Genomic DNA, 22,006 nt, shown 5'->3' on the forward strand with positions numbered 1-22,006 from the left:
TAGGAACAAATTAATGTCAGTTAAAAATTCCAGGATTTTGTCTCTCAACTTGAAATACACCATTTGTTTTTTCTTCATGACAAAACCTGCACTCTCTTACACACTCATATTGTTACTAAAAAAGTGGTGGGCTTTTTTTTTTCCTTTTTTATACGTCACTGAAGTGCTTGCGTGAACATACACCGATCACCTCTTCTGCCTCTGTCCTGTCATTCAAAATTCCTGCACTTAAACACAGTCAAACAAGGACTACAGAAGCTAGACCATTTTTGCAAAAGTCTGCTCAACTGGCTTCTTACCACCTGCCACCTCACTGAAGGTTCCCCCCGTTCTTCTGTCCCTTGGCACACCAGCTTTCTTTCCTCTATTGTTCTGGGTCTTGTAAGCCTGTTTAGTATTCAGCCAGTCAGTCCTGGTGCTAGGAATGTGTTCTGCTCACAAAAACTACTGTGTGTGTTTCACATAGCTGTTTTTTGTATTCCACTCAGCAATGAGGAGTGACAGCTAGAGCCTTTCTTCCCCTTACTACATACACCTACCATGCACTGCAGCACAGATCTGTTTTGCAAGCTGAACACAACGCAGCTGAACACAAGCAGCTTACCACTAAGCTTTCAGGGCAAAAGATAATTCTCTGATCTGGCACACACAGCCTTCCCTGCCTTCTCTTCTTCCTTGTAGCAACAGGAGGAATCTACCTTTCACCTTTCACACAGAAAATACATTTTAAAGTTTATCAACTCACCCCAGTCTTCATCACTTATGCGAACAAATGAACGGTCTCTTAGGATCCTAAAATGTATCATTAGGAGAACAAAACAAAACAAACAAAAAAAGATGAACAGGTGTTTACACAAAAGTGACAGCCCACAATCAAACACGAAAAAACCTTCAGGTTTACTCACCCAGCATTGTTTATAACGATATCTGGGGCAGGTGGAGGGGGAGGGGGAAAAAAAAGAAAATAAACTAAGTGAATGCACTGACAAAACACAAGCTTGCTTCTATTTTTCTCCCACTTCTAAAAATATATATATAGACAAGAACAGTGCACACATACATCATATTGCTATTCTATGGCTCCTTGTCCTGAATAGTGGAACTCTACAACTGGACATTAAGACAAGACAAAATACTTCCGTACAGGCAAGTCTTGGCCTGCCAACAGAACAAAGCCTGACAGGGAGGTATAGCTGAGAAGTGATGGCTACCTAGGAACACAATACCTGCAGGATGCAGCCATCCTGCGTAGTTTTGCAGCTTGCTTTGAATTCCAGACTACTCCCCATTATGTAGTTTGTGACACCCTCTTTGTTGCAGTAGGCCCAAATGATGACTAGAAGAACCACAGAGTCACTAAAGCAACTGGATCACAACATGTGTACTTTTAGCCATCTAACCCTCAGTTAAATAAACTTCACAATTAAACAATGACAATCATATGGTAAAGAGGAACATTACTTGATAGATAAAATACCTCAAGCCTTTTTTTTTTTTAATTTGTGTTAAAGCATTTTGATATTCACATAGGCAAAAGAGCTTCCAAAACATGACAGAGCATCTTTGACTCTGGATAAATATATCCAGATAAATAAATAGATCCAGAAAAATATTATTTATCCTATTTTTATGCAGCTAGTTACAATACTTGATGAACTCCGTGCTTTGAGACAGAAATTGTGAACCATTACTGAAGTACCAAAATTCTGAAGGGCAGGAAAACAAGAATCATATATTGAGCTTTAAACTTCTGCTAAGAAGTAGCAAAAAGACAGAAAAGTTGCCCATTCAAATTAAAGTGGAAAGCCCCTGATTTAGGTTTCACTGACTAAGGGCATCAAAGGTTGGTAAGCTCTACTATTGTCACACTGTACTTCATACGCTTGTTGTCAATTGCACTGTTTATAATGGCTCTCCACTTGCAAACAAGTTACAGCAAGAATTAAGCAACTGTACCTATCCTCCCAAAAGCCTCAAGTGCTGTCTTCACAAGCTTTTCACCATCTTCCACCGAATCTGTAAGAAAAAAGTTGAATTTTCAAGTAGAATGAACTGGATACACTGCTCTTCCAGGATAGGAACAACTAATTCCATGCAGCTAAGGAAAATAAACCGTGTACAACCCCAATATAAAATAAATTCAAATTCAGCCACTATTTGTATGTGGCCTAAAGCAAATCCCACACAGTAAGTCTAAATGGCACAACATTTGCCCTTGCAAGAAAAACAAGAAGCAAAACAAGAATCTTCCATCCCCATTTTGCCTCTGACAACTGCAGATGGGCAGCTTCTTAGTATTTCAACGTTAAGAAAGCATATGAAAAAAAAGGGCATTACTAGCTGAGAATTAATTTAAAAAACAATTTAAGCACTTGCTTTTAGTATCTCTGTCTCCCTACTCCATATTACACTACACCTATCTAATTCATATGGTATTGGCAAGCTGGCAGTAGTCCTTTATTAAGCAGTGCCAACTTTTCATTCAACAAGTCCACTATTCCCATAGATAAAGCATTACACTAGTCTGGAAAAATAACATACCATAATTGGGTACTGCTTTCCCTCCTTTTGCTCTGATTTCATTGACAACTTTGTCAGCTGCTGAGGAGCTCTTGCCATATCCCTTGAAATCACCTCCAAGGTCATTCACTGTGCATCACAAATAAATGAATTTTTCATTGTTAACACTCAGACTTCATGGTCTTATCTCATTAGCACACTCAAAGTTATAAGGAATATTAATAAAACCTGCTGCATCTGGACCCTACTGAGAATCTCAGATGATTAGAGAAGAACACTATTCACATTGTTATTTTTTTTAAAAAGTAGTGTAACATACAGTATCTTTTTTTTTTAAGTAACATGGGAAACAGAACTACTATTTTTTTTTTTTTTCCTCCACCATGCATTCACCTTGCTTGCTCTACCCAGGCTACCTCTCTAATTGTGTTATTGTAGTTCAGAGATTAAGACCAAGATTACATATCAATCATAGGTGATTAATTCTGGTCTCTTTTGTCAAACTGCTACAGCTACTGCATGAACCATAAACAATACTGAGAAGACTTTGTGCCTGTTTAATAGAGTAGCTAAAATGTAACTAGTAAACTTCACTATAGAACAGATCAAGCTGTATGAACAAAGGGAGAAAAGCCTGCTCTGGAGCTCCAGATCCTGCTCCTGTGGGATAACAGAGCCACCTGACACAGCAGCTTTGTTTCCAGGCTGCTCTCTGTACTGGGGCATACATCATTAATGGCAGTTGCACTATATCATCACCACAGTTTGCTGCATGGCTGCATTTGCATATCCCACAGTTTCACAGAATTCATCAGGGGAACAAAAACACCCCCAAAAAATCCATACACACATTGTATTTGGACAAAGAATTTCAAAAAAATTGTAAGTATGTTTAAATGGGTGCAAAATGAAACTGTAAGAAAACCAGAATTGACTGTGGGTTTACATGCAACATTGGTATTTTGCTAAACAGTCTTTTGCTATGATGAACTCCAGCTTTGCGCCTTCTAACTTTTTAAAGTCCTCAATAAGCCAGCCATAATGAGTGAAATCCACAAAATATGCAAGATATTCTTGCTGATCCTTTTTTTTTTTTTTTTTTTTTTAAACTCTCCAGGTAAACAGCAACATAGCTTGCAGGACACATGACAAAATCATTTTGTGTTACTCAGACCAAGAAAGTCTCATCTGGAATCCTGTATTCAACTTCGTGTACAGCAATTCAAGAGAAATGTAGAAACACTGCAGAAACTCCATATGAGTAAATGAAAATGCCAAAGCCCCAAAGAAATGAGCCATGTAAAGAAAGGGGTGGGAGGGGGCAGGGGGGAAACAATAAACCAAACCAAAACCAAGAACCACCTAGCCTGAAGCAGGAAGAATTAATACAGAACATGGTGATATGCTCAAGTACATTAACAGACTGATGCAAAAAGGAGACAAAATCTCCAAGCTAAATACATCAATATCTAACAGTTTGAACATGCAGCTAGCACAATTCAGGTGAGGCATTAGGGAAAACTTCCAAGTGTAGCAAAGCATTAGAACAGGCAACATAGGCAGACTGCTCAGTCAGCAACATCAAAGGTCTTTAACAGGACATTAAACAAAAGTGAGTCAGGAACAGTGCTAGGATTTCTAATCTGTCCTGGGAAAGAAGAGTGGACAATTTTGTGGCAAACATTTATACAAAACCATTCAGTTAGTCTTGTTAAGGCATTACAACTCTTTACCAAAGACATGCTTATATATGTTTATCTTTCAGTTCAATAGTAATTTGGTGACTAAAGCTTAATTAAATATTTGGGAAAATTTCCAGAGGCAGCAAAGCACCTTAGGCTGAGTGCAGGCACTAACAGAGTTGAAGCAAAAATGAGTACAGAAGAAAGAACAGAGCTATTCTAGGCTTTGAAAATAATAAAATAACTCCACGAGTGTAATAGAGTAATTTTAAAAAAACTAAAACCAAAACCAAACAGATAAATAACATCATTCTAAGCTCAAGCTTTACATCATACAATTTCCAGTTGAAAACATCTAGTAGAAAAGAGCCAGAGACTGTAGCAGTTGTGACAAAACACAGTTAGAGTCTGAACTGTAGAGAACTCCTTCTGTAGGAGGCTATGAGTGCATTACTAGCAAGTAGTGCAGGGTTGGTGCTGACGACCTCACATCTACAGTACCTGTTTTGAAAAAATAAACCAGTTCATTTCTTGCTGTAGTCTGGTGCCACAAAGCAACCACACATTTGGAACAATTTAGGTACACTGTTAATTGCATCTTCCAGTCTGGCTTTCAAAGGAACTCCACTCATGCACTTCAGTACCATCCCACAATGCAAACAAAAATGCAAATAGATACTAATCAGGAGAGATGCTTCAAAAGCACAACTAAACCAAAACAGCAACACAGAAGAGTCCTCAGGTAGACTGAAAAGGAAGAAACAGTAGGGTCTGGACATAATACAGGCTGCAAGACAAAACCAAAGTATTCCCTTCCTCCTGCTTTCAACTTTTTCTGATGAGAATCATGAAAGAGACAAAACATAGCAAAAAAGGTTGTAGTAGGCAGCCTTTGGGTGATAAGAAAAGGGAGACTTCCACTTGGGTAACACTTGTCAGTCTAACCACACCGACAGCAACTCACTCAACAGAAGGTTGTACACAGAAAGGGATGTGAGACTGGACAGGAAAAGCTCCCATGCTGGACCCACTGGTATTCCTCCAACTGGAGTATTTGATCACTGTTCTTACAACAATACCTTCATTTCCATAACTAAAAAAGGGAACTGGTTTTAAAGAGACAAGACATGAGTCTCACATCTGCTTTAGTTTAAAAAAAAAAAAAAAATCGTATCTTTACTCAACTAACTTTTCAACTCTTTGAAGTCACAATTGTAAGAGAACAAGAGTAAGAAAAATAAATACAAGCATGTACAGGTAATTGCAAAGCACCATTACATGAAGAGGTGAAATGGGGTCCAATTTCCAAAGGGAAACAAGAAGCTTCCCTTACAGACAGTCAATTCTTAACGTATTGATTTAGCTGTTGTATGATAAGGCCATGAGATAAAGGAATATTAGCTGTGGTCAGGCAATACAATACATTTTCTTTCAATCATTCTGGAGTCAGAACACCACTAGCTACACAGAGTCAATAAAATTAAACATTCGGGCTGCTTTAGTGACCTAATTTTTGTTAAATAAGAACTTGAGGTGAAGTATTCATGTTCCCAGTAAATAAGGTAAGTATCAAAGGTGGCAACTACCAGAAAAAAATACCTAGATTTTTTTTAAGTTGTCCACACACAGACCTCTCATTTAATCAATAAAGTAAAACCAAACAATTTTTATGAAATTTTGTAAACTGAGATTGGGATTTTTACTAGAAAGCTTCTAAAAATCAGTGAGCAAGTTCTTGCCCATAATCTGTTTAAACATTTAACTTTGACCCCGTCAACAACACCTGTACAAGTTCATTCACAGGCTGTCAAATGGTGATGCCAAGTGCCAGAGCATGCCCAAGAATATAACTTAATCTTCAGCATTAGCTTGTGATTCAGCATTTTGCACAATTAAATATACCCTGAAGAAGGTTCAACCAAATGACTATGATTCTATCAGAAATCCTTTACTGAGAGTTATTTGGCACTGTCATTGAGACCAGATGGCTCTTCTGTACGATGCGCTGCAGTAAGAAACAATGCAGTGCACTTTCAGCACATTCTGTGTTTTCTGGGGGCTACTGATACTTCATTACATTTCAGTAACTTCTTTCCTGGGAGAAGATACTAGAAGATACATACTCACATTTTCAAATGGTCATATTAAAAGTTTCTGAACAGTATTCACCTAAGACAACACCTTCACTGGCCACAACGCACAGTAAAGGTTGGTGTGCATGGATGAAAGTCAAGTCCGGGAACGATCTGATTCAAATTGTCTTTCCAGAAAAGATAAGCCTTTGGACAAACTTAGGCAACTTGTTTCATAAGAAAATAAAGCTTAGAAGCAAAATTTAAATAGCAAAAGATAAGACAGAAAACCATTAAATAACAAAGGTTACTGCCAAAAGGGCATGGACAGTTGAATGCAAACCATACAAAAAGGCAAAGGTTATTGCCTAGATCAAGTTAGTTAACACAAAACTTACCGACTACTGAAGCTCCTCTTTCGGCAAAAGCCAGAGCATACGCTCTGCCCAAACCTAGTTTAAAAAAACAAAAGTAAAAAAAAAAAAAAGAGTCAATTTGTCTCCTGGATCACAATTCAGATAAAAATCTACACAAAAATTAGCATGAAGAAAAATGCACCAAATCAACAGAAACACCTTGAAGGTTCAAAGTAAAACACTGTTTCCCCCAGAAGTTTCATGTAAGTTCAAAATGTAAAAGTAAGCAAACAGATAAATGGCAGACAAACCTCCAGTCAAGAGAAAAAAAAAAAATCCCCATGCTTACTCTTTGTTATTGCATTCAATGGAACCATCAGGAAAAGCTGTCTGCTGCTGAGTTTGTGCTTGTGATAGAAAAATGCAATTGTAAGGCAGAAAGTTTAATGTCTTGACATAACCTTGAAGAAGGAGGGGATGTTTCAAGTTAATTAATTACATTCCAAGTGAATAAGATACTTCCCTGGTTAGAGTTAGTCTTTAAGATTTGAAGAAGAAACCGAACAAAGTTTAACAGTGCCTGAAGATGTACTAACAAAACCCCTCCAATTATTTGGATACAACGGAATTCCTTAATACCACAGTTAACCAGATGCATCCATAGTTTACATATTGTAACAGAAGACTGTTACTTCTGCCTCACGCACAAAAGCTACACTCTTGCACCTTTACTCTGGCTTAGATTCTAGGTGTGTTATACATTAGTTATTTGTTATGACAAATGATTTACAGAGATATTATCCACTGCACCAGTCAAAATTACTGAAATCAATGATAATGATCCTTTTTTTCGTTCCAAAAGAAACTGAGATTTTAATCATCAAAAGATCATCAGTGAGAAAAAAGTTTCTCAGAGTGCAACAGTATCTCTTTGCCCCTCACTAAAACATTCAAAGCTACCTCTCAAAAGAAAAAATGGGAAAAAAAAATCAGAGCTGTTCAGAAACGCACTAATCTCACACCAACAAATGGGAATTTTCCTTAAGACTCCTATGAGCCACTGCAATGGAGAGTATCACATGTGAGGTGCACACATGTCCACTGCCTGATGTAACCCAAATCCAAGAATACTTTGTTTTACTTCGAAAAGCCACACAACTCAGAAATGCACAAACCCCAGACCATGTTATATGTACCATTGTTCTCAATTGGCAAGCAAGGACTGAATGCTTAGGAATCAAAATTAATCTTTAAAAAAAAAAAAGACCAATTACCTTGAATTGCGTAAACAATGACAATGCTGCATGACAGGCAGGAACAATACTTCACAATGGATTTGCCCGAAGTGAAAAGAAACTACTGTATTTTTAGATGCCTGTGTATGTGGAAACAGGTCTCACAAACAGATCTAGATGTTTTAGATAAATTCTGAGCTCTGATCTGTTCACCAGCACCCAATTAAAAAGATCAGTGTTGACAAACAATGCTATTAGCAGTACAGTCTAACTACAGTGCTGTAAACTAAATAAAAGCAAAACAAGAACTAATCTGAAATTAACAGGGCTTCCCTTTGTCTTGGCTTAAATTTAATCAACCACTTATCAAAAAACTATTGCGAACTAGAACATCCAAGGACAGTTTTCCTTGTTAACAAACCATTTTCAAGCAGCCTAATACTAGGAGTACAAGGGTCACTGCACACACACTTATGACAAGCAGTTGTTGCTCCATGCAGTGCTTTTCAGAAGCTTTGTTATTGCCGGTGTCTTTGTTTTGCTGTTACCTAAGTCTTAACCTGTTCTTCGGTGAGACTTGTTATATAGGGAGAAGCACATAAATATATGTCTGGTAAAAGCTGAAATGCACCATACAAAGATCTGGCCTCAATTATTCTCAAGTTTGTCACCTTCAGGTGACGTGAGTGGACTGTTCAGTGCTTTCCACAAAATCTCATGTTCTTGGTCCTTCTCCACAAGACAGTCTACGCCTCCAAAATGACTCCTCTGGCTATATGCAGCTCCACAAAAAAAGGGCAAAACTTCACTGTGGGAAGGCAGAACCTTCTTAGAGGATGGCAGAACAAGCTCCTTTAGCAGCTCATCACAACTACAAGCTTTGCCTCTCTCTTGTCCACACTTACAGCTCATGTCTGGGCTGGAAATACCAGAAGGCAAGGGTCAAAGCATGCATTCAGAGGAAGAAGCAAAAAAAAAAAAAAAAAAACCACGGGGAAAAAAACTGCAACCGACCAACCCCACACCACAACAACAAATACAAAAACATTTCCTGGCAAAACCAAGCATTCCACTGCAGAACCACCTCCCCTGGAGTGGCCAGGCCTGCAGCCCGCCAACAGCACAGGCCAGCCCTGCTGCTGAAAGAAATCTCTCCCCACCCTTCCACCTCTCTGCTGCCCTCTCCCCTGCGCCTTCAGGCTGCACCCCAGGAGGAGGCCAGGGAAGGCAGCAGGAGGTCGGACGCTGCTTTCTGCAGCAGCGCTGGCACATGCCAAATCCCTGCCGGAACAACATTGTGCCAGACCACGCAGGCTGCAAGCGCCAGTCACTAGGTCCAGGGAAAACTGGAATGAATTAGGATACCAAAACAGTACGTGGAGCAGGACATCCATTACTGACTGGTGTGAAGTAACGTTAGTCCTCCCCTGTATTTAAAGGACAGAAAGCACCCGTTTGGAGGCAGTACGAACGCGCTAACTTTCAGCAGCACTGGGGCTCAGATCACACTGCAGTAGCTCCAAAGCCCTGCAAGAAACACGGCGGTAACCCCTGCACAGCCTTGGCGCTGCCACGGCGGCCCTGACGGGCGAGAGCCGACACCTGACAGGGCTGCGGCGGGGCCCGGCCTCCCTCGCAGCCCCGCGGTGGGCGACCGGCGCGCCGCGCCTCCTTCCCGCCGCCACACATCCCTCTTCTGCGGGGAAAAGAACGTTTTTAGCGAGTTAAGGCCTCACAGACGGCCCCGGCTGCCACCGGAGGGCACGGGGGCACCTGTCCGGGCCTCCGCCTCGCCCGGCCTCCCGCGGGAAGCCCCGCCACGTCCTGCGGGGGACGACACCGCCGCGACAGCACCGCCGCGACAGCACCCTGAGGCGGGAGGGCGCTGCTCACCTCCTCCGGCGCCGGTCACCAGCACCACCCGCCCGTCAAACCTCAATCCCGCCGCCATGGCACCCCGCCGCTCTGCGCAACCTGCGCGGCCTTGGGGGCGGAGCGAGGCGCCGGCACCGCGCATGCGCCGCCGCCGCGCATGCGCCGCCGCCGCCGCCCGTTGGGAAGCGCGGCCTGGGCGCGGCCTTGGCCCAGCGGCGCCGAGCTGAGGGCGGGGCGGAGCGCGGCCCCGGGGCGGGGGCAGGCCGTTGTTTTTGGGCGCCAGCCCCGCCTGCCCGCTGCACTTCCATGCCTTTACAGGCGAGGTGAGCTGCTTGAGAAATACGGGGATTGTACCGGGCGAGCTTGTCTGTCCTGCTCCAGCTTCAGGCTGCCTGAACGCAGCACGCCTCCGTGTAAAGTTAATCCTTATTCACATCTTTTATGTTAATATGTCGTCTTATTTTTTGCTTTTTTTTTTTTTTTTTTTTTTTTTGCTATTTCCCAAGCCAAAGTACTGCTTTCAGGCCTTGCTTCCTTGGTCGCGGGAGTTCTTCAGAGCGCGCAGTTAATGTGACATACACTGCCGTTCACCACCGTCCCCCCCGGTTTTGCCTCCCCGCGTGTGGAAGGCTGCGCTGGGCGCCGGTGCCCGGGCGCTGGCGGCTGCTGCAGCGGCCTCTCCGAGGAGAGGCCCGGGCTGCCCTGTGCTGGGCCCGCATGGCTGAGCCCTGCAGCCACGGTGGTGGCTGCTCTCTGACAGCATATTTAAGAAAGCGTAAAAAACACTGCATGGCGGTCGTGGGAGAGAAGAGTGAGAAAGCTGTGAGGGAAACAGGCCTGCGGACACCAAGGTCAGTGAAGAAGGAGGATGTGCTCCAGGCACTGGAGCAGAGATTCCCCTGCAGCCCATGGTGAGGCAGCTGTGCCCCTGCAGCCCATGGAGGTCCATGGTGGAGCAGATACCCACCTGCAGCACATGGAGGTTAACAGTGGAGCAGGTTTTCCGGCAGGAGCTGTGACCCCGTGGGGGACCCACGCTGGAGCAGTCTTTCCCAGAAGGACTGCACCCCGTGGAGAGGCCCCATGCTGGAGCAGTTTGTGAAGAACTGCAGCCTGTGGAAGTGACCCCACGGTGAAGTAAGGGGAACAGCGTGAGGGGGAAAGAGCAGCAGAGATGTGATTGTATGCTGTGGAACCAGCCGGCGGGTTAAGTAGGAATGCACATGCCTGTTCCTTGTATCACTGCAGGCGTGGTGTAGTGTGAGACGATGTCATTCAGAATGTCATCATCTTGGAGTTTCATCGCGTCACTGCTCTGGATCTCAGCAGGAGATCTAGTTAGGATTTTCAGTATTACCCACCCAACTCAGGTGATGGCAAACTTTATCTGAACTATGGACAGGGACCTCATGGAGCTATTCCTTCTTACTTGCTCACTCTCCTGGCTGACTGAGGGCACCATAAGCCTGAGCCTCTGGGAGCTGTAAACTCTCTGCTTTGTTGCATTGTCTCTCTTAAATCTAGGAGGTGCTCAGGGAACAGAGGATGGTGCAAGGAGTGCCCAGGATTCAGAGCAGCTGACTAGCTTATTTTGTTGGGTAAATCATCGACCCACTCCCTCTGCGCAGATGACCTTTAATTCGTGATTAACCTTTCTTGTACAGTTTGTAAACTTTGGATTATTTCTGGAGCTCGTAGAAAGAAAAATTGTCTTTGCTGCAAATTATCTCCTTGGTTGTTAGCGCTTTACTGTCTACACAGTGGAGGTGATAGTTACCTGAGTGATAGCTATTTGGAGACTTCCAAACTAGAATAAATTAGCATTTCTGACCTCAAGTAGTCTGTAACATTCACTCCTTCAGAAGTATTAGGAATAGGGATGTATTGCCTGTGATTTTATTACAATGCAGTTCAGTTTGAACGGAAAATCGCACTGAAATACTACTATATTGGCAATTTACGGTTTGGGCACTAGAGGGAGCATTGTGCTACGGTAAGACCAACTTCAATACCTACATTGACAGATACCACACCGCAAGTAGTGAAATTCTTATACGACGAAGCCTAAAAAAGGGGGATTACGCACAAAGAGACACTACTTTTAATACACACTGGTTTTACTTAGCCAATAGATTCACTGGCGTGGTGGCATTCTTCTGGCTGTATAGGCGCATTATGTGTATGCACTGGAAATGACAATTGTTCTGGAGGCAGGCAAGGGAACACAAGACAGATAAACAGTCTGCAAAAAAATCACGAGTTTTAAGTATGGGAAATATTGTTGAATGTTCACAGAAACAACCACTTGCACTGGATGTGTGTTATTCTAGCAGTGCATTAATCAGCACAAAATACCCGCACACCTAATTACACTTCCAAAGTTCGCCTTTTTCATTTGAATGCAGCTCAACACGAGCGAATTTCCCAGCAGTGAGAGGCCCAGTGCAGGTGGCTGCGTACTGCAGAGAGAACATAATGATCGTGATTACGCTGCACGGCCCTTGGCAGCAGGAGGAAGCTGTTTTTCCCGGGAGGGCAGAGCTGTGAGTCAGTTTGTGATTGCTCTTCCTGAGGAAGCAACAGGTTGAACTCATAACCGCCTGTGAGCTTTGGTTCAGCCTCAACACTCAATATTTTGTTTGTTGTTTCTGCACCATGGGATTGGGCTCCCACCTGGGAGAAGAGGGGGAAGTCTCCATGACAAGAGCGGTGCTGGCTGCTGCAGGAGCCGCCTGGCTGGCCCTGCAACCTGACCGTGACACACCGTGTACCTTGAAAGGTACAGTGCACAGAAGACAGCCTTGCACTGATGCAGTGTATATAGCCAGTGTGCTATCTGCTGAGCGTTACGTACCCTTATTCGCTCCCACGTGTTTATTGGGGGGGGTTAGGAGCTTGTTTCTGTACTGTGCTGTAAGTTTAGGATGTAATTTGTTAGGGTAGGGGATTGCATGCATTAGATGATGGGCTGTTCAAGGAAAGGACTCTTGAATTTGCCTGGAAGCTAGTGGTTACATGCCTCAAGTAAGATCAGACCCTGAGGTACTGCTATAATTTCTTCTTCATGTAGCTAACAAATAGGCCTTGTTAACAAGTCAGCATTTTTTATAGCTTCCTCATTTTGGTGCATAGACTGGGATTAGAATCAGCAAAGAGCTCACACTTCAAAACAATACATAATATTGGATTTCCTCAACAGATATTTTTTTTTCTGGAAAACACAACAGAATGTGCACTGGAGTGAAAGTACATCACTTTTATATTTATGTTTTTAAAGTTAAACCTGTCTGTATTAAAGAGATCCAAAATACAAAGAACCACTCAGAATGGAAAGGGGTTTGACGGGTTCCTGTAAGTTGGAAGTGATTTGTTCCAAAAGTCATACGGTTATAAGAAAATACTTACATCAGTCTGACACAAGGTACGAGGGGAAAAAAACTACCACTGTTAACCAAAGCAGGGGTGACGTTAGGTAGAAACTTGAATGGTGTAGGTGTCAAGCCACAAATCAATAGCAGCTGTCAAACTGAGTTTTGAATGAGTGATAGGTAGTGGGAGGTTTGTAGCAGCATATCCAGATTCCAAACTCAGCCAGACAGGGTTTAAAGTGGTTGAAACTGGTAATGAAGTAAGTGAGTCAAAAAGGAAGGCCACATCTACTTTATTTTGTCTCTTAGTGAGCAATGTGAACTAACATATTTATCATTAACTCTTTTACTGACATAGCAGGGTTTTTACACCAGGAAAAATTTACCAAAAACCTCAAGCAGTACCCTGTAATACTGAGTATGATTATGTTTTTTTCTATGACGCTTCAATGCCTAGAGCAGGTAAGTTCTTTTATAAACAGTGAATTTTCATGTTGTGCACTAAACCAAACTTGGTGTATGTTCTAAAGTCATTCTTTTGACTAACAGGTTAGATAATTGGAGGTTTTTTTGGCTTTGTCTCTTTTATAAACTTGGGGTTGCATGTGTTATGGATACTGTAGGAGTGTTAATCCCATTGTAAATGTTTTCTACTGTCTGCTGCTGTAGATGGTGAGCAACTTTGAACCTTTTATGCAGGGGGATAAATGAATTGACTGACTTGCTTTTACTCTGTATTTTTTTAATATTGCTAAAAGATCTGTTTGGATCATAACGTTCATTTTCAAGTACTTTATTTGCTTTCTAAATGGTTTTGCTCATGGAGATTTGTGGAGGCTTTTTCACTGAAAACAAAGATTTCTCTACAAACATGACTGAAGGGGGCAGCCAGATGTCTCTTGCCACGACCAACAACTACATGCTGAATCCATGTTAAAAACTTCACTGAACTTTAGAAACCATGGCCTAGAACACATGGTACCTCCCTACAGCCTTAGTGCTGTAGAAGTCCCTGGGGTTTTGAAGATAGATGTTTTCTGCTGTGACCAAAGAGACCTTGCAGTCACTTGCAGCCAGGTCATCATCCTCATTTCCCCTCTCTCTCTGCAGCCAACCCCTGGCTGCCAGTGCAAGAGAGGTGTCCTGGTTTCGGCTGGGATAGAGTTAATTTTCTTCCTAGTAGCTGCCATAGTGCTGTGGTTTGGATTTAGTAGGAGAAGAATGTTGATAACACACTGATGGTTTAGTTGTTGCTAAGTACTGCTTATGCTAGTCAAGGACTTTTCAGCTTCCCATGCTCTGCCAGGTGTACAAGAAACTGGGAGGGGGCACAGCCAGAAGAGTTGATCCAAACTGACCAAAGGGCTATTCCATACCATATGATGTCATGCTCAGTATAGAAACGGGGGGGGGAGGGGTTGGCCGGGGGGCAGCGATTGCTGCTCAGGAACTGTCTGGGTATCGGTTGGCTGGTGGTGAGCAATTGCATTGTGCATTACTTGCTTTGTATATTATTATTATCATTATTATTATCATTATTGTAGTGTTATTAATATCATTACTATTTTACTTTATCTCAATTATTAAACTGTTCTTATCTCAGCCCAGGAGTTTTTCTCACTCTTACTCCTCCGATTCTCTCCCTCATCCCATCAGGGCAGGGGGGGTGAGCGAGCGGCTGCATGGTGCTTAGTTGCTGGCTGGGGCTAAACCACGAGAAGAGATCAGTGAGAGGTCTCAGCCCTGAGCTGGTCACAAATGTTTGTCTCATATAAACCAACTGTATGGCCCAGCTCGCCCTACTAATTACTTTCTCAGTAAAAGTGGTTAGAGAAAACTACTTATTTTGATTAGATGTACGACTTTATGTGATAGAAACCCCCAGTGAGGAATTCTTCATAGCTAGCACATAGTGTTTCCATCGATTCCTTTCATCTGCAGGAACAGCAAACAGTATTATTTCCACTCCAACTCGCATTCTCTTGTGTTCTTTGATTTTTCTGTGAGCCTACAGCAGTTAGTAAGTGGGGTGTTTCTTGCCATTGAATCCATTGTTTGCCACTGTCAGAACCTGAAAAGCAGCTTTCCTGATGTGATGTTGAGGAGCAGCCTACTGTGTACTTAAGACTGGCTATATTCTTATGAACCAACTGCAAATGTAAATGCAAACATTTTTCTAGCTCTGGTCAACAACGCACCTCACAGGAAGTCTTATGTCCTTGTTTTGGCAAGAAACATTAATTTTGGCATTTGTTGCACATACCACTCAATTAAGTGGAAAACCCATGCTGGGGGCACAAGCAGAGCGCTATGGAAGCTCTCCATTTGATTCCATCGGAGACTCAAAGTTTAAGGGAGACTGAAGCCCTGGGTCACTCAGGGCTTAGTGGACTGCTGAGCTGGTATGTACTAACACATTAGTAGAACAAACTCATCAAGCAGAAACTAGTTGCTTGTGCACATCTACAGCTTTGAAAATACATCCTGTGGAGAGATGTTAGGGAGGTGCCAGCAAAAGGTTATGGTGTTGCTCGCATAACACAACCACACCATTTAATCCTAAATTGGTCTTCATGAAAAATCCATTAACTTGGTCTCCTTGAAGGCAAAAAAGGAGAGTAAAAACCACATGGACTAAAATAAGAAGTAAAAAACCTAGCAAATATGTCGCAATCTGTGGAAATCAGATGCGTATTGGCACTACTACCAAGTTACAGGTAAACAATCTACAAATGAGCTGAATCTTCACTGAATAGATGGAAGACTTGAAATGCCTCCTGAGAAAACTGATTCAGTGCAGTTGCTTCCTGAGTTAATGGCCACACTGAGCTTTAGAACAGCCAAAAATTCCAAGAGGTTCTGCTCTTGGAATAAATCCAGGCAGTTCCTTTAATAAACAGAAAATGTGCATGAAAGATAAGCTACTTTTAAACTGTGCCTCCTAAAATGGCCTCTTCTCTCAAGCTGCCAGGTACATTCTAGAGTTCTTAATCCCAGTGTTGGTACAGAAGCTTTCTCTGTGCACAACAGCATACATATATTCATTCCCCCCAGATAAACAGCAGACTTGCAGTTGTCTCTCAGAAATACCCGCTCCACCTGCTTCCATCCCAGCTACCCCAAAAATGCAAATGAAAGCCAAACACCACAGGTTCAGATTGACTATATTCTGTGGTGAGAATTCCTCCTCCCCAACCTGCAGTAAAGAGCAATTTCAGTCAAGAATTCATGAAGTATGGAGTAGCCCACCAACTGAGAAGCAAGATGGATAGATGGAGAACACCCATTTAAGTAACAACATAAACATGTTTTTCTTCGGTAAATTGTACTCCTCTTCAGCACTTGCTTTGCTCAGCAGGAATGAGGTGAGAAGTCTGAATTCCCTAGCTAACGTTCTCCCAGCTCCAAACAGTAGCAAAGACCAGTTTTCATCAATACCATTTTGTAAAGGGCCTCATTCCGTTTCCATATTTTGTAGCATGAGCTTCTTAGTTCCAGTTCTGGGGTAAACTGTAGATTGCAGTGTCACAGGATACTGGAACTGTAAGCTTGAGCATACTGTCTTTCTTACCCAAAGTCAAATGCCTGCGCTTACGGTAGGCAGTAGACCTTATCACACTGAAGATGGCAAAGCAAACTTAATGAGATCTTTGTCTGATCACAGCCCTTTCTCCCAGAGAAGTGCTGAGCTTTCCTTTCCACTTTTCCCTAATAGTTTCTTGTATGATGGCACAGCAAATGCACCTTTGGGAGTGTCCACACTGTTGAAATCAAGTTAAGCAGCCTATAACTGAGATAGCTTTTCAGTTGGGCGAAGAGACTCACTTTAGTTCCAAGGATGAGATAATTTTTCTGCTGCTGAATTATCAAGATCCTTGAGATACAGAACCAGCTTTCTTGAAAGTAACAGGCGATCTCATGTTATGTCCTGGGACCAATGCATTTATTCCCCCCCCCCAGCTCAAAGCACTGCCTGAGGCTGTTTTATTTCTGCAATCTCTTAGCAGGCCTAGCAGATGATACACAGTTGTAGGTCTTGACTCTCCACAAAATAAAACCAAACCCCAAACAAACAAAGCAAAAATCCACAGTATCTCAAGTCCAGTCAGTGAAGTAAACTGAAAGCATCAGCTGAGTGCTTCTGGAATGGGCAAAAGCTGTCCTTTCATGTCACAGGAACCCTTAATTAACAGTAGTTTATTGACAGTCAGGAGACTTTCTCCTGAGGACCCAAGCCAAGCCCAGCTACTGAAACAGATTCCTCAAATGTGAGGAGACTAAATTCTGCTCAAGAAAGCCAAATAATTTTTCACCACTGTTCTGTAATGGAGTAGAACTGGTGCATTGCCATTCCCATGCAAGAAAAGAAGGGTTGGAGGTATATGGGCTCTACTTGGGCTGATTTATTCCATCTAGACCATCATACTCTCTGTATTAAAAAAAAACCTCACACAAATTACATGTAACAATATTTTTGTTCCACTATTAGCTGTGGCTTGGCCAGAGCAATCAATAATAAATTCTGAAAAACATAGTTCAAAATGTCCCACAAAAGGTGTTGCAAATGAAAAGCTCTAAATTGCCATGTTTAAACACCAGTGGGGCTGATACTCTGAAAAGCTGCCAGCAGGAACTGGAGAACAAGTGGGTGAAAAGCCAACAAGTTTCTCTTGGAACAACCTGCATGTATCAAAATCTTCAGAATTATATCCACCAAGAAGTTTCTTTATAGCACATGAAACAACTACTGACTATAGAAAAAACAAGGTATCTAGGAAGAAAGATGTGAGGCACATTGCTCACTTCTATTTTGTTTCAGGTCATATTTATGTGCATTAATAAAAGCACATTTAAAACCTGAATATTTAATATAAACTGAAGTAGGAATTAATTTGTCATGAAGCCAATGGGAAGCATGATTTTAAATTCCAGTGTTAGGATGTTTTAGAGTAGAAAGTGGAAGGTCTTTTGTGTGATGGTAAAAGTAATTGATATCTAAATCACAGTAACTGTAGGAAGCTCTACCTTTGTCCTCCACCTGCCACACCAAGACTTTCCCACAGGGGAGAACAACAAATAGCAAACAGGTTTCAGTTGCTTGGGAAAGTTGGACAAGTAACATTATCTCCTTAATTCCATTGTTCTTAATCATTATAGTCTGTTTCTTTGCATGATACTGTGTAATTATGGGACAACCCAAAGCTAGGAGCTGTCTCTTTTCAATTTGCTCTCCAGTAGAAAGAAATGCCGTTAAGGAACGTTTCTCCAGAAACTGGTGGAGTGATAGCAAGTAGAAATTTACAGATCGTTAGATGATACACTTCAGTTCCTGTATTTCCCAAACTCGCAAGAAAAAGTGGGTATTGACTGAGGAATGTCCTATCCATAAATACCAGCTTTAAAACTGGAAACCAGCACTCTAAATTTTAAAACTTGAGTACTAAGAGAGGTCACTTCAGCAATCTGTGATTTAAACATTAAGAAATTTTGATTTGTGATGTAGACCAAGCACTACTGTAACAGAGAGAGCTCTGAGACACAGCCTGTAAGGAGATACTTACTCCTTTACTTTCATAGAGGGAAACTAAATCAAATGGTAACCTAAAATATATACTATAGATATGAATGTCAAAGTTGCAATATAATTTCAGCTGCAGCATGCAAACTTCGTCATCAATAGATTAGTAATTTAGCATGGATTAGTTTTTTAGAGCTTCTTTCTCTGTAAGAACAAATGCAGTGTTTTTTTAACAAATTGGAAATAACAGCTACATTACTTAGTCTTTCTGAGCAGTAGCCACAGTGTGGTTTTTGGTAGCAATTTTTTTAAGTTAGACAGGAAACTTTCCTCTCCCAAAAGAAGTTTTATTTCTGTGCAGATTATAAAAATAAGATATTATGGAACTTTTCTGGACAACTATAAGCTCCTTTGACAATTGTTTTATCCAGAGCACAGATGTTTGCCACTTAACCATGAATGTTGGCTGACCTGCCCAAATCTCAATGAAAAAACAGTTGTAATAAGACGGTTTCTCTGCAAATGGTTATGCAAACGGGAATCTTCATTTGATGTTCATGCTAAAGTATACCCTCTGTAATGCATTCAAAAGCACTACTTTTTTTTTCTTTTAAAGGCTCAGAAGTGCATGTACTGAAATCACAGCTAAATACTGATGAGGGTATAGATTATATCCAAACCAGCATTAACAACTAAATCAAGATGTAGATTATTCTTTCAGATTTCAAATTACTATTGCCAAAAAAACCAGGAAACTGGTATTTATCTCTGTTTTTTTTTCATTACGTGAAGTGGGTAACATATCTGTCTACTTTTCTCCTTAGATGCATATACAATGTAATATTATCTTGGGGAAAAAATGGTAGGGAAGGAATAGACCTGTCTGAAGAGTAGTTCTGCTGCCTGGAAGTGCAGGAAAAGCATGTAAGGCCAAAGGAAAGCTATGGTAGGAGGTCACCACATGGTGAACACTCATCATAGAGAGATCATCTAAGCCAGTACAATGTGCAACTTACCCATCCTCTTCGTAACACTGTCACGTTTGACAATGATGGACTTAGGAGTAGTGTGAACTCCTCTCTGCTAGACCATGAAAACAAGCATGTTCTGGTCCTTTGAAGAGTTATGTGCAGAATTCCAGTTTACCTTTAAGTAGTCACTATAGCTGTGATAGCTACAACAAGGGTCTGGAAAGCAACTGAAGCCAACTGGCATGAAAACCAGTTTGCTACTTCCTTGGGAAAATGCAATCTTCTTAGTTGGAGATGTAAGAAAGCAACTGGCCATCATCTCATTCCTTTATTTTACAGGAATTTGCTTTATGGGTGGGGTTGAATCTTTTTTTAGAAAAGACATGATTTGGTATTTTCCTAAAGAAAAAACCCAACCCACACCAGTTGCTGAAAGCTTCCAGACTCCTGATAATCCCTGTACCTTCTAAAAGAAGATAAATCTCAAGAGAGCTTAAGAACAAGAATAAGGCTTGTAACCTACCAAATTGTCTCTCTTTTGTCTATGCATACACACAAATGCATACCAACATAATTAAGGGGTGGCCAAAAGGTCTACTGAATCCCTTTTAAGGTGGTGCACACGAAGTGGCTGTGATAACATCCCTGTATCTTGCTTTCTTTGTATGGCTGAGATCACAGTTGTTTGATGTGTTTTGCAAAAGGTATCCAAGGTCTGACTTACCGCTTTTTCAACTCCTCTAGAAGGCTGTAACATTAACTTCCACAACTTCACCAACATATATTTGGATGGCATTGGGCACTATGTATTAGCTAAACATTAAGAAGAGGTTACAAATGTGAAACATCTAAGGTACTGAGATTTAAAAGCCTGTTGTAAAATTAATCCATGATGATTCAATTTTAATATATTAGTAATTATTACACTATTAAAACACAGTGTTGCATCAGCTTTACAGCACAGAATAACGGCATTACCCTACCCATAATTAAACAGTACTACTGTAACCTCTTTTAAACCCTTGACTATTTCAAGTTTCTGCTAGCGTGTCAATGCTTGAATAGGACAAGTGTATTACAAGGAAGAATGCTATCAATTTATTTCTGAATTTTGATAATTAAAGCCACTATTTATGTGTGCTGCAGGAAAAATAAACTGCAAAATTACACAGCTTGAGTACTATGTAGTGTTATTTATAAAGGTAGGTCTTTGGAAATCCAGTACAATTGTTTTCTTTCATCGTTACAGAATGCACTTTGTAACGGAAAATGAATGCCAGACAAGAACTATTGTTACAGCATCTCAGAAGTATGTAACTAGATTGCGAGCTAAATATAACTTCTCCTAATTGACAAGTTTTTATGCTTCTAATCAAATCTCCATGAGCAATTTTTGCTTTTTCTAAAAAGTATACGGCCAGATAATGCAACTGAGTAAGAAGATACTGTGTTACTGAAAATATACGTAGTTTGACTACAATATGGCTCATATACATGTAAGTAGGTGTCCATCAACAATGTACAAAGACCATTTAAGCAGTTTTTGTCCCAGAGAAAATTTGAATTTGAGCAGTCAAAATATTCTGGGCCATGGTGAAAGGAAATCTTCCGTGTTTTACACAGCACATGCATACATTGTGCCTGGTTCTAAAGAAGGTACTGTCCTGTCCTCCTTTCAGTAATCGTTACCATTCATTACAAACTATGCTATTTTTGAGAATCAGAACATAATTTAGAAATAGGATTTGTAAAGAAAACAGTTTCAATTTCTAGAAGTCAAGTTCCTTTCTATTCTCACCTCAAAGAATTGGGCAAGAAAACAAATAGCTTTCTCTTCCTAGGCAGGAGGAGAAAAGAAATACATGGAGCAAATACATCAGAAACTATACTCTTTACAATTTGTGGGATTTTCCTCATGATGTTGCATTCCTATACATGATATCTGATGGACAAAAGTACAATGTATTTACTGTTTAAGTAAAACATGGGAAGGTATCTTAAATTATATTCCTTCCGATGTCAAGCTAATAATCTATCTTGGCAAATTCTGGTGCACTATCCTTACATCAGTTCCTAGTTGTTCAAACCTAGAAGTAAATTAATCTTCTGTCTCTGCTAGACACTAGTGGCTTGTATAAAATGGGTTCACATTTTGAACACATTTCTCTGGCACATCTCTGGCACCTTTCTGGGAATATTCAGAGCCTAGTGACCAAACATGAATAAAAGTGAATTTCTCTCTTAAAAAATCGCAAGTAATAATGAAGCTGTATGTCAGAGGCTGTGATGCTTTTGTTGCTGGCACAGGCCAAGTTTGCTCTTTATAATTTAAAATGTAACAAGGGAAAAGAAAAAGGCATGAAAAGTTCGGAGTGCAAATATTCTTTGGTTTACTCATTAAAACAAAAG

The 22,006-nt window shown here is 41.2% G+C and overlaps 1 protein-coding gene across 4 annotated transcripts in view; it reads right to left on the bottom strand.

Annotated features, from left to right (window-relative positions):
- HSD17B4 (hydroxysteroid 17-beta dehydrogenase 4) overlaps window positions 1–9,816 on the bottom strand; it is a 69,820-nt gene extending 60,004 nt beyond the window's left edge. For 3 of the 4 annotated variants that reach the window (XR_012831849.1, XM_075726002.1, XM_075726004.1), the window contains exons 1-6: window positions 9,759–9,816; window positions 6,673–6,726; window positions 2,542–2,649; window positions 1,957–2,016; window positions 906–927; window positions 746–792 (exon numbers count right to left, since the gene is read on the bottom strand). Coding sequence is in view for 2 of the 4 variants with exons in the window: in XM_075726002.1 (XP_075582117.1) it covers window positions 746–792; window positions 906–927; window positions 1,957–2,016; window positions 2,542–2,649; window positions 6,673–6,726; window positions 9,759–9,816 (349 nt within the window). In the remaining 2 variants the exon portion in view is untranslated. Of the gene's footprint in view, window positions 1–745; window positions 793–905; window positions 928–1,956; window positions 2,017–2,541; window positions 2,650–6,672; window positions 6,727–6,979; window positions 6,993–9,758 lie in introns of those variants that run through there. The other variant, XM_075726006.1, reaches the window with a different exon arrangement.
- Window positions 9,817–22,006: the final 12,190 nt, after the last annotated feature.

This window comes from Pelecanus crispus, chromosome Z, assembly GCF_030463565.1.
Source record: "Pelecanus crispus isolate bPelCri1 chromosome Z, bPelCri1.pri, whole genome shotgun sequence".
In the NCBI taxonomy this organism is placed as follows: domain Eukaryota; kingdom Metazoa; phylum Chordata; class Aves; order Pelecaniformes; family Pelecanidae; genus Pelecanus; species Pelecanus crispus.